The 16,397-nt window shown below is 39.3% G+C and overlaps 1 protein-coding gene across 1 annotated transcript in view; it reads left to right on the forward strand.

The window, feature by feature from the left end:
- The window catches only part of ABCA4 (ATP binding cassette subfamily A member 4), a 71,675-nt gene that overhangs the window by 35,559 nt on the left and 19,719 nt on the right, over nucleotides 1–16,397 (forward strand). Inside the window, exons 17-30 of the mRNA XM_069022710.1 lie at nucleotides 70–274; nucleotides 2,429–2,527; nucleotides 4,484–4,708; nucleotides 7,139–7,316; nucleotides 8,626–8,757; nucleotides 9,419–9,558; nucleotides 10,498–10,635; nucleotides 10,901–11,088; nucleotides 12,049–12,139; nucleotides 12,712–12,917; nucleotides 13,326–13,374; nucleotides 13,898–14,139; nucleotides 14,558–14,682; nucleotides 15,328–15,426. Coding sequence (XP_068878811.1) covers nucleotides 70–274; nucleotides 2,429–2,527; nucleotides 4,484–4,708; nucleotides 7,139–7,316; nucleotides 8,626–8,757; nucleotides 9,419–9,558; nucleotides 10,498–10,635; nucleotides 10,901–11,088; nucleotides 12,049–12,139; nucleotides 12,712–12,917; nucleotides 13,326–13,374; nucleotides 13,898–14,139; nucleotides 14,558–14,682; nucleotides 15,328–15,426 — 2,117 coding nt within the window. The remainder of the gene's footprint in view (nucleotides 1–69; nucleotides 275–2,428; nucleotides 2,528–4,483; nucleotides 4,709–7,138; nucleotides 7,317–8,625; nucleotides 8,758–9,418; nucleotides 9,559–10,497; nucleotides 10,636–10,900; nucleotides 11,089–12,048; nucleotides 12,140–12,711; nucleotides 12,918–13,325; nucleotides 13,375–13,897; nucleotides 14,140–14,557; nucleotides 14,683–15,327; nucleotides 15,427–16,397) is intronic.

Raw genomic sequence — 16,397 nt, forward strand, 5'->3', positions numbered from 1 at the left:
TTTGTTTTCTTATTTGTTTTTGGGTTTGTCCCCCTGTCAGGCTTGAATGTCATTTTTCCTTTATTCCAGAGTTTGCTTTCTCAAGTAGCTTTTGGGTTCGGTACGGAATACTTGTCACGCTATGAAGAACAAGGTCTTGGCCTACAGTGGGGTAACATCAGAACCAGTCCCTTGGAAGGAGATGAATATAGTTTTCTCTTTTCCATTAACATGATGCTTTTTGATGCTTTTCTCTATGGAATACTGTCTTGGTATCTCGATAACGTTTTTCCAGGTATGTCAGTTTCTTATTCATAGAAACTAGTGGCAGTTGCTGTAAACTGTGTTAGCCTAATCGGTCTCTGGTTATTTCACTGTCAGAAACAGGATGTTTGATATTATAGACTGTGAATCCTATCCAGTTTAGCACTAGTGGTTTATTAAGGGCTTCCACTTTTTTCTCTTTCTTTTTTCTCTCTCCTGTTTTATTCCTGAAAAGAATGAAAAAGGAAGAAAGAGTAAAAAGGAGGATGCAATTTCAATCCTGTTTTATAATTTAAATGGAAAATAAATCTACAAAAACATCATCTGTTAAAATCCGATTTCTGTACATACTTTTCTTTTGAGAAGTTTCAACCATTTCTAGTGAGATTTCTTTTAATTTTTAAGAATATAGATTTAACAGTTCTAATTCATATATGTACTTTGGCCACATTAGGCAAACTGTTTCTTAAAGGATGGTACTGTTCCCTAAGACACATTCTTGTCCTAGGCAGTTGTGGAAGTTCCTGTGTGGATTTACTTTTTTTCTAAATGGAAATCATGATTCTAGTGTGAGTTCACAAAAGGATTTTCTTTGTTGTCAATTACAAAATTCTGGAACTTTCTGTGTGAAAAAATGGTTTGTCCTACTAGCTTAAATGGTTTATCTTGCTTCATAATGAATGTTGTTACAATAGAATAAGTGCAAACTCTCATGCTGTACAAGCAAGTGAGCTTCTTTTCATTAATTTATTGTTCCTGCATGTGAACTGTAGTTCCAGAATGTGTTCTTGGCAGATGACTATTTTTTTTCTTTTTATTTTCTGCAACTCTGTTTAAAGAAGAGTGGATAATGGTCTATTTCCATTAACACAGCAGGAATTAAACAACAGGAGTTTCTTTATTCATAGATACAAATTCATTTTTTTCTGTTAGCACTTTACACAAAAGTAACACCTTTCAGAGCTTCTAATTAGAAGCTTCACTTCCTCCCAATATTTGCTCTGAATGTCTTGCTGTCTTTCTGCTGCTCTGTTCCTGTAGAATTTCTCATGGTGTTTCTCTGTCACACACATGCAGCCCTGCCAAATCAATGCTGTAGTCTTTGAGGTTACTACAGAAGTTCCCTGGATAATCCTTTGAACTCTGTGGTTCTAGTCCTGCTCAGGTTTGCTCTGAAGCCAACCACAGTCCTTTGGCTATTTGAGCATTCTGCTCCATAACAAATATCACTTGGATTTTGCATTAATCCTGAATAAGAAGCTGTTGTTTTAACCACCAGTTTCAGAGGGGAATAACTCAGACCATAACAAGGCAAACTATTTGTGAATGCAGACAGAGCATTTCTGTGCATTAATAGAAGTACAAGTGGTTGGCTGAAACACAGGTAATTTCTGTTTATTCACAAATAAGCAGACACTTTCATAAACAGTGGTTTTCGATTAAGAAAAATGACCATCTTTCAATGAGTATCACAGATTCCCCTTGCTCATTTTGAATGTTCACAAAGATGCCAGTTTTAAACATAGAAGCTCAAATTCCTGCATTCTATAAGTCAACATGATCCAGGAAAGCAGTGTTGACTTCTAGTAACTCTGATGTGGCCTGAGGAGAACAGGTAACATTATTGTGCTGTCTCTTATCCAAACTGTAGTAACTTTAACTAAAAAAGCCCATTTTTGCTTAAGAAGAGGATTACTCTGTTGTCACTTTTCCTGAAAGGCTGTGTGCTGAAATAACAGAGTGTCTTTTCTCATTACCAGTTGTGAATTCAGCCCCAGGGGAATAAGTGTAAATTTAAAAAGCTTTTCAGTCATGTCAACCCTCAAGTGTTAAGTGGGCATCAAAAGAAAGTCCCTGAGTGAGGCTAGGATCCCCTTTTAAACAGTGAGCCACTGCCTGGTTGGTAAGGATTCAGGGAATAGCTTCATTCTTTAACTAAACCACATTGTACTTAAGAGAAGGTAAGACAAGTCACATCATATTTTCTGAATATTTTACTGCTGTCCAAAAGTAAAAAAAAATCTGTAAACAAAATCTGTCTGTCAGGTACTTGGTGCCTGGTTTGACCTTCTGATATGCAACACTACGACTGCAAGTGTTTATACTCAGACTTTGCTTAGATGAATTTGTGCCTCCTCCGGCATGGAATTATGAAGTGCACTTCACCTACTTATTTTTGTTTTAGGGGACTATGGGTTACCACAGCCTTGGTATTTCCCTGTGCTAGAATCATATTGGTTTGGCTCTAGAAGCCCAGAAGCTGAGAAAACAGCAACTGCTGATGGTGAGTTCTTTTAAAACTTTGTTTTTTAGAAATAGCTTCACTGATCTGCTTAAAGGTGACTGTATAACATTTCCATTAGCTGAGCTGTTGCAAATGGTGAGAGACTGCCATACTCTGGGAATCTTGGCAAGTGCCTTTGAACTTGGAGTGGTATGCTCTCATTAGAGTCATTAGAGGTGAGTCACTGTTCCATCTGAGAGCCTTTAAAGCCTGGTTTAACAAACAGCATCAAACCCCCATTCTGTAACCAACACCTTTTGAGACATTCAAGGAGTTCTTATTGCTCAGCAACCCATTCATGAAATGTTAATCTTGCACTGAGGTTCCCTACCTTTCTAAACCTAATTCTTTTCTATCTAGTTTGACACTAATTTAAGTCTGTTTACTTTCAGTTTCTAAGCAAGATCATAATCTGTGCCACCCTTGTACCAACTTGAATAAGCTCAGTAAAGAGCCAGCAAGTTGATTAGGAGCTGGAGCATGTAACATACGAGATACAGAGGGAGCTGGGTCTGCTCAGCCTGAAGAGAGACAGCTAAGAAAGAGCTAGACTTCTCAGATGTGTCTAGTGGAAGGATGAGAGGCAATGGATATAAGCTGGAAAGCAGGAATTCTGATTAAATATAAGGAAAAAAAAATATTTATTATGAAGATGGTTAGAATATTGGAACAGGTTGTTCAGAAAGGTTGTGAAATATCCATCTTTGGAGATAGTTGCCATGATCTGAATTGGCCATATTTTTTGAGGATTGAACTGGAAGTCTTTGGAAGTCATTTCTGATCTAAATTATTCTATTATTATCTCAAGTAACCTGATTGTGCTGATCGTTATTTCATCCTCCCTTCTACAAACATTGTCTTGGGTTTTCTGAAGCAGGGACAGTTGGAAATGTCATCTCTGATTAATTCCTCAGTAGGAGATTGTGATTCTTACCTATTTGAAGAACTACAGTGGATCAGCTTACTTGAACAACTGTAGAACTTTTCACAACTCCTATCTTTTCTTCAAGGATAATACTGAGCATTTTCTTAATTTATTGTAACTGGTTAATGTACTGGGAGGAAAACAGGATAAGAAATATCAGATAATGTAAATTCATGCTGGAAAATGAAGCTAATGATGTTGGTACTTTTAAAATTTACTTCTATTGGTGCACTCTTGTATCCCCCCACTTTGCCATTATAGGTGATGCAGTGAACTTGTTTATGTCACTATTTGTGCACCAGGTAATTTTATACAGTTTTGTGGGCTAAAATTTCTTATAGCAGAAAGTTATGGTGAAGTTTCAGAACAAAAATAAGTCCTAAGCCATCTGATAAATTACAGTTGTGCTAGTTTCACTCTAGACTGCCAGCTTCAATTTGTGTTATGTAAAGAGTCTCTTCAGGGGCTCCTACTTTCTTCCTGCTTCAAGCCTGATCCAATGCGACTGTTTTCCTTCATGCTAGCAATGTCTAAGACCAAATTGGAAAGCCAGAAATTCTTGTTTAGAAGCTAATACCAATTCATTCATTCTGGTCTGGTGCTCTTAATCTAAGTAGCAGTTTAGCAATTTGCTTTTCATTTAACTTTTTAATTTTGTTTTAACTCCTCTCACTCCCTGTACATCTGGGAAAAGTTTGTATGGCCTTTCTCTTCATGTGGTAAGAACTTGGTCTAGAGCTGCATGGACAAAATGTAAAATATGTACCTCATATTAGTCAGGGTCTTAGTCTGAGTCTACAATTTCAAAATTGTCAGTTGTTTTCCTTAAATATCTGATCTTGACACCATGAAGTAGATTTTAAGCTAGATGGTTTTGAATGCTGTATTCCTAACCTGAGTAAAACACTGATGGTTAATGCCCTTGGAAAGCTCAAGGCTTAGGACTATCTCCTTTTCCTCAAAGTACCTCCAGAGATAAGAGGATATTAAATTTTTGTTAATTAAATCTTGGTTACTCTTGGTTTATATAGAAAAAAGTCCAGAGTCAGAAGGCTGTGTGGATCAGAAGACCATGGAAAGGGAAAAAAATGAAAGCAGACCAAATAAATCTGAAGAACCTGAAAAAACAGAAGAAAAGAGTGACAGCCAGGGGAAGAAGGATGGTAAAAACAAACAATGTAAACACAAACGAGAAAAAGAATCCGGCGAGCAGGGGAAGCCTAAGACAGATGTCCAGGACAAAGATGAAATTAATAGTAAGGAGAGAGAGCAACCTGAGTACTTCTGAGATACTATACTCATTGTACTTCATGACAAACTAGACATAGGAGTGATTGGAGCCAAGCTACATGAGCCAGTAGGAGCCCAGTAGGTGATAGCATGTAATTGCCAGAGCTAAGCACAAGAGAGACAGCGACTCTTATTTACTCCTCTTACATTCATCATCCCTTAGAATATTTTAGCCACTGCACATAAGACAGCTGCCTTCCAGAAGATCTCCTTAACTTGTATTTTTATCGTGCAAATGCAGCCTGTTTCTTTGGCAAGTTAGTTTTCATGCTGAGAGAAGCCTCAGAGACACATACACTGACTTTTTAAAATTAAACAGAGCCATGACTTCAATTAAAATGCTTATGCTGAGAGGAATGTTCTTCCCTCCTAGTCCCAGCCATCCTCCTTTTTTTTTTTTTTTGTCTATCTTTAGTGTGTTTTGCATCTGTAGGGAAAGGCTGGTTTCAAAGGGATTTATCTGAAGTGCTCTGCGTGTCTGTCTGCAGCCTTTTCTGATGCTGACATTAGCCACCACCTAAGAATTCCTGAATGATCTGCCTTGTTTTCAAGCCCCAAAGTCATCTTTTGTGGTGAGCCAGAGGAGTTTTCTGTATGAGATGCTCAGAGGAATGCATGTGGATTCTGTAGCACAAGTAACTGCTACAGGCAGCTCTGAGCCCATTCTGACTCTCTTGAAAAGCTAGAGATAAAAGTAGGGTCATCAGAGCTCCTCACGTAGGCACTGAAAACATGCATTCAGGGTGAATGGAAACAGGACAGGACTTCAAAAGAAAAAAGACAGGGAGAGGTTAAAGGTTATTTCAGCCAATCTTCTCCTAGTCCCGCCTTATCTTTTTGGTGCTTTGCTCCTTAGTTCCCAGCTTCCAGCTGCTCCGTGGCCAAAAAGGAAGGGCTTTCTGCCTGTCACTGCACAAAAAAAGCTTGTCTTCCCTTTCAGCCACCCACACAGGAACTGGGAGGCATGTGGAGAAGCCAAGAGCACACCTAGTACAGTTCAATGATACTGAGGATATAGGATCAAAATGGAGAGATATGAATCACAAAAAAAAGGGAGCTCAACCCTCTACCAGTGTCCTTCAGGTGATGCCAAGCAGATACTGGGGGAGATCATCAGAGAATTTGCCTCAGAACTTGTCAGTGAGTCTTGCAGGCAAATATGGATTAAACTTATGATACATATAAAACCAAGGAAGGTGCCTCAGTTGCCAGTATATGCACAGCTATCAAGCCAGACTCCATGTGAACTTCTGTGAATACAGAGATGTTTGTATTTGTCCCAGTAAGGGTAACGGAAACCTACAGTCCTTTCATAAAGCAAAAGCAATATTATTAATAAACAAAATTTTATTTAAAATAAAGCTACCCATCCTATAATGATTATTTCAGCTGTTCTATGGTATACACAGCTCTCTCATGTACAGCATATTTGGAACTTTTTCCTGAGTATTGTCGGTGACAATAATGACAATCACACAGGCCACTGTTGGAGGTGGGGCTGGTTTCACCCAGACTGCATTGGCTGCTCTCCACACAGGCCTGCTGGGTACTGAACAATTTAAGTAAACTGCAATTGCAAAATAAGCCTTCCTACAAAGCCTAAAGCATTCTGTGTAAACAAAACTGGACAGGGTCTTTAGTTTCAGTTTCTCAACTCCCATAATTCACATTGCCCAAGGGCTTAATTTACTTCAAAGGAAGTTTGTTTTGTCTAGAAGTTGGTGCAATAAAACGTTCTGATGGTGCTATTTGCAATAATGCATTTTTAATCCTGAGAGAAGCCATCTCATGTAGTGCTCATGTTACTATCTAAATCTTGACCTGGTCTCAGCAATGGGGTAAATTTCACCTACCAGGATTAAAGGCAAATTTTTTTTTGTTGTGTTTTGTTTGTGTTTGGGGGAAGTTTTTTAAGCATCATGGTCAAAGACTGCACAGCTGGGCAGATTAATTGAATGGCAGATTTCAGCCAAGCTAGAAAGGCAATCTGCTGCTTGTTTAATGTAATCTCTCAACCTATCTAAGTATTTCCAGGAAACAATTCCAAATAATCTTCCTGCTACACAGTGAGAACAGAAAGCATGTTCAGCTTCCCCTGATCCAATGAGTTACCTCTCCACAGACCACCACAATTCTGGGTTCTGCTTCTCCTGTCATGGATATGAGGGTGAATCTGATGTCATTGACATGAGGGTAAATCTAAACATTAAATTGCACTACAATTACAAATCTGGCCTCAGTTTGGTACTGGTGTGACTTGGAGAATCTGGCCCTGGAACATGATGCTGTATTATAGTGGGTATGTGCTATTCTGCACTTACTGATGTGTTATCAGAACTAGGATTAAAACCAGGTGCTTTTATTCTTTTTTCATTCTTGATTTCTTGCCTTTCAAGTAAATACCTTATTTGAGCCCGAGCCAACAGGACTGATTCCAGGAGTATGCATTCAGAACCTGGTGAAGATTTTTGCGAACAGGCCCAAACCAGCAGTAGACGGGATGAATCTTACTTTTTATGAGGGTCAGATCACAGCCTTCCTTGGTCACAATGGAGCAGGAAAGACAACCACCATGTAAGTCTCTTATTTTAGAAGAAGCAAATCCAGGGCAGTGCTCTATTACTGGAGCAGTCTTCTCTTTTCCCTCTTCCCTTGTCTCTCTATCGCCCCTGTAGCTGGCTTGACACACAACATTAGGCTTTTTCCAGGCAGGGAAATGCTGCCCCCAGGCATAAAGAAGATATCCTGGATTAGCTAAAGCCCTGGGAGGGAGGTAATGCATGACACAAACAAGTGAAAGTCTAGAGAGAAGGAAGCAATTCTCTCCCCCAGAATTCACTTCCCATGGCCAAACTACCATAGGTGAAGAAAGAGAAGGATTTTCTGGCTGAAAGGGCTGAAAATTTGCAAGCCACTACATTCCACGTGTTCTTGGTTTCTCTAACTGGCTCTAGGTCAGCCACATCTTTTGGTCTGTGTGCAAAGGAGTATAAAATACAGGCCCTCTTTAAATCAAGTGGTTACACACATGCAAGATCCATGTCCAGATTAAAATGTTCCTCTAGTCCTAGAAACTTAACATCCCAGGAAGCTGGACTTTTACCATATTTAATTTTCTTTATACAGAACCTTATTTGGCAAAATAGGATTAACTGGTGAACTAAACCTTTTATAAATCTGTGACAAGTTCATCAAATGTCGAAAGAACTGAATGTGTTTCATTATGACTTTTCCCAGCAGAGTACTTTAGGATTTTTCAATTAAAACACCTTTATTTCAAAGGCACTTTAAATTGCCTTTTTATTTTTTTAATTGTTTCACAATGAATATGTTCAACCCAAAATAAAAGCATCCTAATCTGCTGAAATATTTTGTAAATTTGAAGGGGTTTATTCTTAGGATAAAAACCAAAAATTGTTACTGTTTTGAGCTTTTTTAAATTGAAAAATACACTAATCACCCAAACGTAGTAACAGATGCCACTCATTTACAACATAACATTTGGTCTTCTAGTTTACAGAAAATAAAGGTGTAGAGTATGAGTCAGCATGGCCAGAGACCTCAAACCATTATTCTTACCTTCATCCTACTGACCTTCATTTTAGGCCCATTTATATGTTGGGGTGATATAACATGCTGAACTAAAACAGTTTCTTAATGGAAGCCAGAACCATATAGACAGTTGTATCAAAAATGATGTCAGCAGATCCATGAGATCCTCTGTAGCAGATCAAGAGTACTTGCATGCTTTTCGCTGAAGTTGTTTCATCAAGGCCTATAGTAAGAAGTCATCAAGCTCCATCTAGTGGAATCATGCGATGTAGCTTCCTTATCTAGCACAGAGAGATAGGAGGGGGGGAATTTCCTCATTTTATTTTCCCAGGTCAATACTGACAGGCCTCTTCCCACCCACATCTGGAACTGTGCTGGTTGGCGGCCTGGATATCCAGACTCACATGGACTCCATTCGGCACAGATTAGGGATGTGCCCTCAGCACAACATCTTATTCAATCAGTAAGTGTCACTCCATACTGGCTTTAAGAAGCATCCCAGTCTGTATGCATGAGATCCCCAAAGCCTGTGTTGTTTCTCTTACTGTGCTGGCAGTAGATGTATTTCAGAGGAATAAATCACATCTTGCAGTAGAAATCTCCTGTATCATTTCGCTGGGAGCAAAGTTTCTTAGGAAAATGACAGTGCTCCTGCTGTTACTTGTTGTAGTGTGGGTTAGCAGGAGTTAGCCTGGAGGTTCATGCACTACCATTTAGGACTCCTAAAGCAAAAAAATCCAAATTGACAGTGCAGTAGAAGGATTTTTTATGCCCATTTCTCACTACCACCCAACCACTTACTGCCTTCTCTGGTGATTTCCAGCTTCACTTCCATTAGTTTGTGTTCATCTCAACAGCAGACTCTCTTCCATTTTATTCCCATAAATGGATGGTTTGATGCCTGCTATACCTGTTCCTTTAGTAGCAGGTTCTGCTTTGAAAAGGCAAAGAAAGAGACTATGACCTCCAAGTGAAGTGTGTTGATCCCAAAGAAGATCTTTTAGGGTAATGCAACCTCTCTTCCTTTAGCAAGATAAATCTAGAGTGAATTTATTGCTGCTTGGGGAAAAAAAACTAGCTTATTCATTTAACCTCCCTTCTTGCCTTTCTGTCTGATTTCACAGCCTTACTGTAGCAGAGCACATCTTGTTTTATTCTCAACTGAAAGGAAGATCCAGGCATGAAGCTGAGCAAGAGCTGGAAACAATGCTAGAAGACATGGGCCTCACCCATAAAAGGAATGAAGAAGCTCAGAATTTGTCAGGTGCCCACAGGAATTTTCTAAGATGTTTTTCCTGCAGCCTTTTCTTTGTCATTCATAGAATCATGGAATGGTTTGGGTTGGCAGGGATGTTAAAGATTATCTAGTTCCAACCCCCTGTCACGGCCAGGACCACCTTCCACTAGACAAGATTGCTCACAGCCCCATCCTACCCAGCCTTTGGGCAATTATTGTTCGAGTTACATATTTGAGGCCATATTCTAACACATCAATGTACACTGTGGGGAGGCTTTATTTTCAAGGAGTAAATGGGACTGTACAAGTAGTAAAGCTGGCACAACCTGTCCCTAAAGCTCCTATGTCTTATAAATATACAACAAATGCAAATATACTTAAAGCTATTTTTAGTTTTAAATAAATAAATATATATATAATTGGTTAATATAAGAAACAAAATACAATCTTCTATTATTTCAAGGCAAATGAAATACTATACTATTATGCTGCCCAAGTGTATGGATCAGTGCTCCATAATATTGTATTATTTGGTAGGAGTAGTTTCTTCCATTCTGAAGATACAAATGCACACAGTGTATTTGAACAACTCTCAGATTCCAAAGATGATTTGTATAAACAGCCAGCTGTTCCTATACTACTTTGTCCTGACTGTAACTAAAAAAGTTGGTTCATTTCACCAAAGAACATGGAAACCTCATATCTTCCTACTTTTGCTTCTGGCAAGAATCAGAAAAGGCAATGTGTAGATGGAAAATAGATATTAAAGAAAAAAAAAAGTTTGGACGACATGTTTTGAACTTCAGAAGAAAAATTACTATTAATTTATCTTTGTAGATATGTGTCTGAGGATGGGTTTCATTTTGTTTGTATCAGTTTGTCCCCACACCAAAAAGCAATGTTAATTACATCCCTGCCACTTATATAACTCATCTTGTACTCCTGTGTGTGTTTGTCCTCTGGTAGGTGGAATGCAAAGGAAACTGTCTGTTGCCATTGCTTTTGTGGGTGAAGCAAAAGTGGTAGTCCTGGATGAGCCCACTTCTGGAGTTGATCCATATTCCAGGCGATCTATCTGGGATCTTCTGCTGAAATATCGCCCAGGTAAGAGATCTGAGAGTAGAAACTGTTTGATTTTTTTGGTAGGATATTTTAAACTTGTCGTAGATGCAATATGTGCCTGCTGTGTAAACTGTCATGAGTAGTGGGATACGAACACAAGTAAACAAGATTCTTTGAACAGATACCTATGGTTGTGACAAACCTGGGACCTGGCTTTGGTGCAGAGAAATAATTGCCAAAAAGCAAAGCATAGTTTTGAGTTCCAGAGAGAGTCCATGCCTTGAACATTCCTCCTTGTTCCTTCTAGGCAGAACTATTATCCTATCAACCCATCACATGGATGAGGCAGACATCCTTGGAGACAGGGTAGCCATCATATCCCAAGGGAAACTCTTCTGCTCAGGCTCTCCTGTATTCCTAAAGAACTCTTTTGGCTCTGGCTTTTATCTCACCCTTGTTCGCAAAGTGAGAACCACAAAAATGGGAAGGGCTACTGTAAGTATGTATCTCCCTCCCTGCACATGTAATCCAAATAATGCTTGCACTGCACCAAGGTAAAAAGCAATTAAGTGCTGCTTGAGACTGTGTACAAAACTGCAGTTAGTCTTATGATGATATAATTATGAATATCATATTAGCAAGGTTTGGGTTGGAAGGGACCTTAAAGATGATCTAGTTCAAACCCCCCATGCTGTGGGCAGGGACACTTGCCACTAGACCAGGTTGCTCAAACCCCATCCAACCTGGCCTTGAACAGTTCCAGAGATGGGGCATCCACAGCGTCTCTGGGCGACCTGTTCCAGTGCCTCACCACCCTCACAGTACAGAATATCTTCCTAATACCTCATCTAAATCTACCCCTTTTCAGTTTAAAGCCATTCCCCCCTGTCCTATCACTACATGCTTGTAGCTCATTCGTGGCTGTCTTTGGGTGCTGTCTCTAAAGTCTCCCTGGAGCCTTCCCTTCTCCAGGCTGAACAACTCCAACTCTCAAGCTGCCTTTGTCCTTATACAGGTCTTTCTGATTCTTGCTTTTGCAGTACACTGATTTTAAACATTAGGTAGTCTGGTAAGTAGCTCAGACACCAGAAAAGTCTACATCTATCCATACCTAAACCAGCCTCTCACAGCTTGAAAAGTAGGGTTCTGGATTCTTTATGCTGAAAGTAGTGCTTCCAGTCCTAGTAGCAACACAGTCGGCACACTCATGGCCCCTGCTGATTGCATTTTCCCAGGTATTTTGTATGCAGTTTAGAACTTATTTGTGCAGATGGATTTATGTTTTCTGCATTGCTTAATCCAGTCTTCAGATGATTTTCAGTATATGTTCAAGATGCTCTGGATATGACATATTTTTCACGGACTCAAGCTGTTCAAATATTGACAGCCCTTACATCCTGTTTTGAGTGTATCTGAAGCACTTTCATCTTTCTATCTCTTGCTTGTCCATGCTAGTCATTTTGTAGCTGTGGATCTCAGTGCTCCTGCTCCTGCTCCAGCTGTGTGCACAGGGGTGAAGAAGGCATTCCGGAGCTGGAACTGGATGGTAAGAAGCAGGATGGTTCAGCATTCCAAGACATAGCTATGTCTCCTCTCATGCTGCAATCTTGTCTTGCAGATCAATGCTGCTGAGGTCCACTTCTTTGGTCCTTGTGTCTAACATTTGTATTGTATTGTAACATGACTTTAATGAGGGTTCTTTGTGGTTTTGACTACCATTGGCCGCTTTTTGTGTATGTGGTCTCAGGTACAAATGATGAACTTTGCGTGCTTTAGAAGTTTAGTGAAGAGTTTTGTGTAATTTGTTAATGAAAACTGAAGCATATATAGAGGAAGGAAATAGAAAAAAAAGTAATTTTGGCTTGTCTGCATGAGAGAAGAATTTAAGTAGATATCCCTGAAGATTTTGTTGTGTTTTATTAACAAACCTGAAATAGTTTCCTGCTACATAGATACAAAGCATAATTAGCAAAATAGCCCAGCCCAGGGCAGAATTAACTGAGATATCTGTGAGTTATGTAATAGACCAGTACCCTTTTAGTGCAAACAACAGGTTTTGAAATCATGCTTAGTATGGTTAAATATTCATTCTATGAACACTATTTTGACTTTTCACAGGAGATCTAAATGAGCTAGCTGAAGTAATACACCATCATATCCCAGAAGCAAAATTAATTGAAAGCATTGGTCAGGAACTCATTTATCTTTTGCCCAATAAAAACTTTAAACAACGATCTTATGCCAGTCTCTTCAGAGAACTGGAGGAAACATTGGATGACCTGGGACTCAGCAGTTTTGGAGTTTCAGACACACCACTTGAAGAGGTAACAGACAGATTGAAATACCTGCTGACCTTACCATAAGCACCCAAAATGTTCCTGTTCTTAAACATGTCATTCTTAGTATGTCCTTCAAAATCTACTCCCATAAGCTGTGGCACACTCAGAAAATCCTTGAGAAGGGCCTAGAGAGAGGATCTAAGCCTTACTTCATTGTAGCCTTGAGGAGCCTTACCCATTAGTCTGAAATGTGTCCCTTTTTCTTGTATCTTTGTTCGTTCATTTATTTTCTGAGGTATTTCATAAGAGACCTCTGATTGTGTAATAAGATGAAGTACTGAAAAGGTATCCAAATTTTTTTCTTTTATATTGAAGGATGATGTATGGTGTTCTAAAGGTCAGGTTATTGTAACTACTCTTTTCCTAACCAGAAGATGTATTTTTCTATGGCAGGTTTTCCTAAAGGTCACAGCAGAAGCTGACCCTGAAATGCAAAAAACAGGTATAGATCCACAAATCCGTATTTGATTAATTGTTCTTGGGACTTATTTTTATTCTGAACACTCTGTAAAGAGGAGCTTCAGAACTTTCAGTCTTTTATGTGTTCTTGACAAAATAAATTTGGTCAGCAAATATCTGTTTTTAGGGCCTGACATGATATCTGAAAAAAAAGATTAAGTCAGCAGAAAGACTTGTATTTAGATTGGATGAGGTTCTTAACTATGCAAATAAAAGTGGAACGTCGAGCACCCAGATGTCAATGGCTTTTGTAGTTGTATAAAAATTACTTTGCTGACTTTTAGTCCATAAACTACATAGATGATTAAATTGTTCATCCTGCTGAGTAAGAGGAGTGTTTAACTATTTGATGTCACTAAATACAACCACAGTGCAACAGTTGTAATTAAAACAATCTGAAGATATGATATATACGGTTGGTAGAACCTGGACCTCATTAAAATATCTGTGCTACTTCATGCATGGAAGATAAAATGTCTTCTCTGATGCTTCTCATCTTAACCTAGGAGATACTCAAGAAAATGGTTCTGCTCTTGGCAAAACTCCTACTGAGAACAAACCAGCTGAAGAAACCGCACCAAAAACTAACGACGCTTCTCGAATGCCAGTAGGCAGAACAGGAGATCAAAATGAAGGCAAAGGGTCCCGACAGTATAAAGGCTTTCAGCTTGTACATCAGCAGATCAAAGCACTGCTCATCAAACGCTTCCACCACGCCTCCCGCAGCCACAAGGACTTCCTAGCACAGGTATTGACTGACTTGTGCTGTGCTTGAGTCTTTCCCACAACCCTCTCAATACGGTCTTTCCAGCAATGATGGCTCTATGGAAAGCAATAGAGGTGCTGCAAATGGGTAACAGTGCAATTATGATTCCAACTCTTCTGTCTCTTCTTTTATTTCTTTCTGCCTGGAGTCTATCAGTTGCACCAAGTTCATGATTCTATCACTATTAGCCCAGTGTTTTATTTTTAACATAATACAGTTCTATGACAACCAGAATTTTAAGCAAAAGTGCTGGAACTTAAATTGCTGATGGTCAGGAGTTAAACCAGATTGGATCTATGTGATCTTGCTGTCCTTCCTTTGTTTACAAATGGGGTATGTATAGTGGCACTCTACAACACCTATATAATAACCTACTCTGACGTTTTCATGTTCCCTGCAGGTCGTTCTCCCTGCTAGTTTTGTGTTGCTGTCTCTAGTACTTACAGTCATTATTCCTCCATTTGGAGAATATCCCGCCTTAACATTACACCCTTGGATCTATGGACAACAGTTTACTTTCTTCAGGTAAGAGGAATTACTTAAAGTACATCTGTTGTACACACACCTTTTTCTCCCTTTGGTTTAGTTAGCATCATGGGGCCCCGTCTCACTGCTCTTTTCTCACTCTGTGTGATGTAAGAAAATATTCACTTCACTGGAATCAGCAGACTTCAAATAGCTTGAAATTGGTGCACATGGAGAATACAGCTGCTAGTAGATCTAACAAATAGTCTTTCAAATGTCTTTCTAACTTTGGTATTTTCCTCTTCCTACCTGAATTCAGGACCTCAACACTTACAAAGTTATATATCCTGTTTAACAGGAGATCCAGGCCTCAGCTAATGAAAATGCAGAGTATGTTTTTCATCTTCTGATTACTGACTGTGACAGTGCTGAGAGAATAGCTATGAGGATTCAAGGCTTTTTTGGAGAATGTTGCTATTGGACTTTGTCAGAAGTCAGCCTTAGTATTAGGAGAAAAGAACCATAGCCTGTCAACCATCTCGGAACATTCTGGGTTTTTACATAAATAAAATAATTGAATTATCAGCATTTGGAGGGGGGCAGTTGGTACTGCCATATGGCTGTCCTTCTCTAGTTGCTATGTGTATTACAGTACAATAGTTTGAAAAAATATTTTATAGAGAAAGTCTTATCTTATTCCCTTAGCAATGAACGTCCTGGCAATGAGCAGATGGTCTCCCTTACTCATGCTTTCTTGAATAAACCAGGATTTGGAATTCGCTGCATGAAGAATCAACCTCTTTTGTAAGTTGCTAGCTAATTTCTGTTGAATGACATTCTAGCAGGGTAATTCTAGTGGAACTCGAGTAGTGAAACAAGAATGAATTGGCTTGATTCTTCACAAGAGCCAATGTTTCAGGTGTGTTGTTGGCTATATCTAATATTGGGTCAAAAATAACAAAAACAGCAAGATGACACTGCCACTGGATTAAGAATGATTCACAGTGCCCAATGTGACTGACTGGAAACCAGTAGCTTGGTATTGAGAGTTCCGCAACCTTGAAGTTTATGTCAGTATGTCAGTGACCTCAGGCCCAAATCTTCTCAGCTTCCCTGGCACTTTCCATGACTGAGACCCTTCAGGCTCCTCCTGTTCCCATTGGTGTGTTTGGAAGCAATAACTTCAGCAATCGCTCAGATTGTGAAGTAGCAATAGGACAATGTCTATTATTAGAAATTATTCTGAAGTGAGGGCAACATTATTAGAGCTGCAACTTTTGTTGTCCTACCTGCTTACTCTGCCTGTGAGTCCTGCTTTGGAGCCATTTGTCACTGGCTTGCTATGCTTTGACATTTGTTCCCTTTCTCCTGACTCTTTCCCAGCCATGATATCCAGCAATTTGAACCTTCTGGTTGTTCTCTCTTCTCCCGTTCCTCTCCTCTACCTGGTATGGCAGAAACAAAGAGGAAACTTTAAAAAAAGAAAAGACACTGCATGAAAAAGAAAAATCATAGTTTCTTCATGAAGATATGTTCACTGTAGATTTCATGAGTACTAATGGATCAAACCCAGTCCCCTTGTTCCTTCAGTGTCCTATCTGCAAGCTGAGGACAGTAAGCTTGGCAGAGATGTGGGGGGAGACTGTATTTATTCATGTGTACCAAGTACTCTAAAATGTTGTTCTTATTCAAAACTCCCAGGATGAGGGCTGAGGGGGGAATATCTACTTAGAGCATTGTGATTTTGTGGATTTGTGACTTCTCATGGACCATTA

This window comes from Aphelocoma coerulescens, chromosome 8 (genome assembly GCF_041296385.1).
Source record: "Aphelocoma coerulescens isolate FSJ_1873_10779 chromosome 8, UR_Acoe_1.0, whole genome shotgun sequence".
Taxonomy (NCBI): Eukaryota; Metazoa; Chordata; class Aves; order Passeriformes; family Corvidae; genus Aphelocoma; species Aphelocoma coerulescens.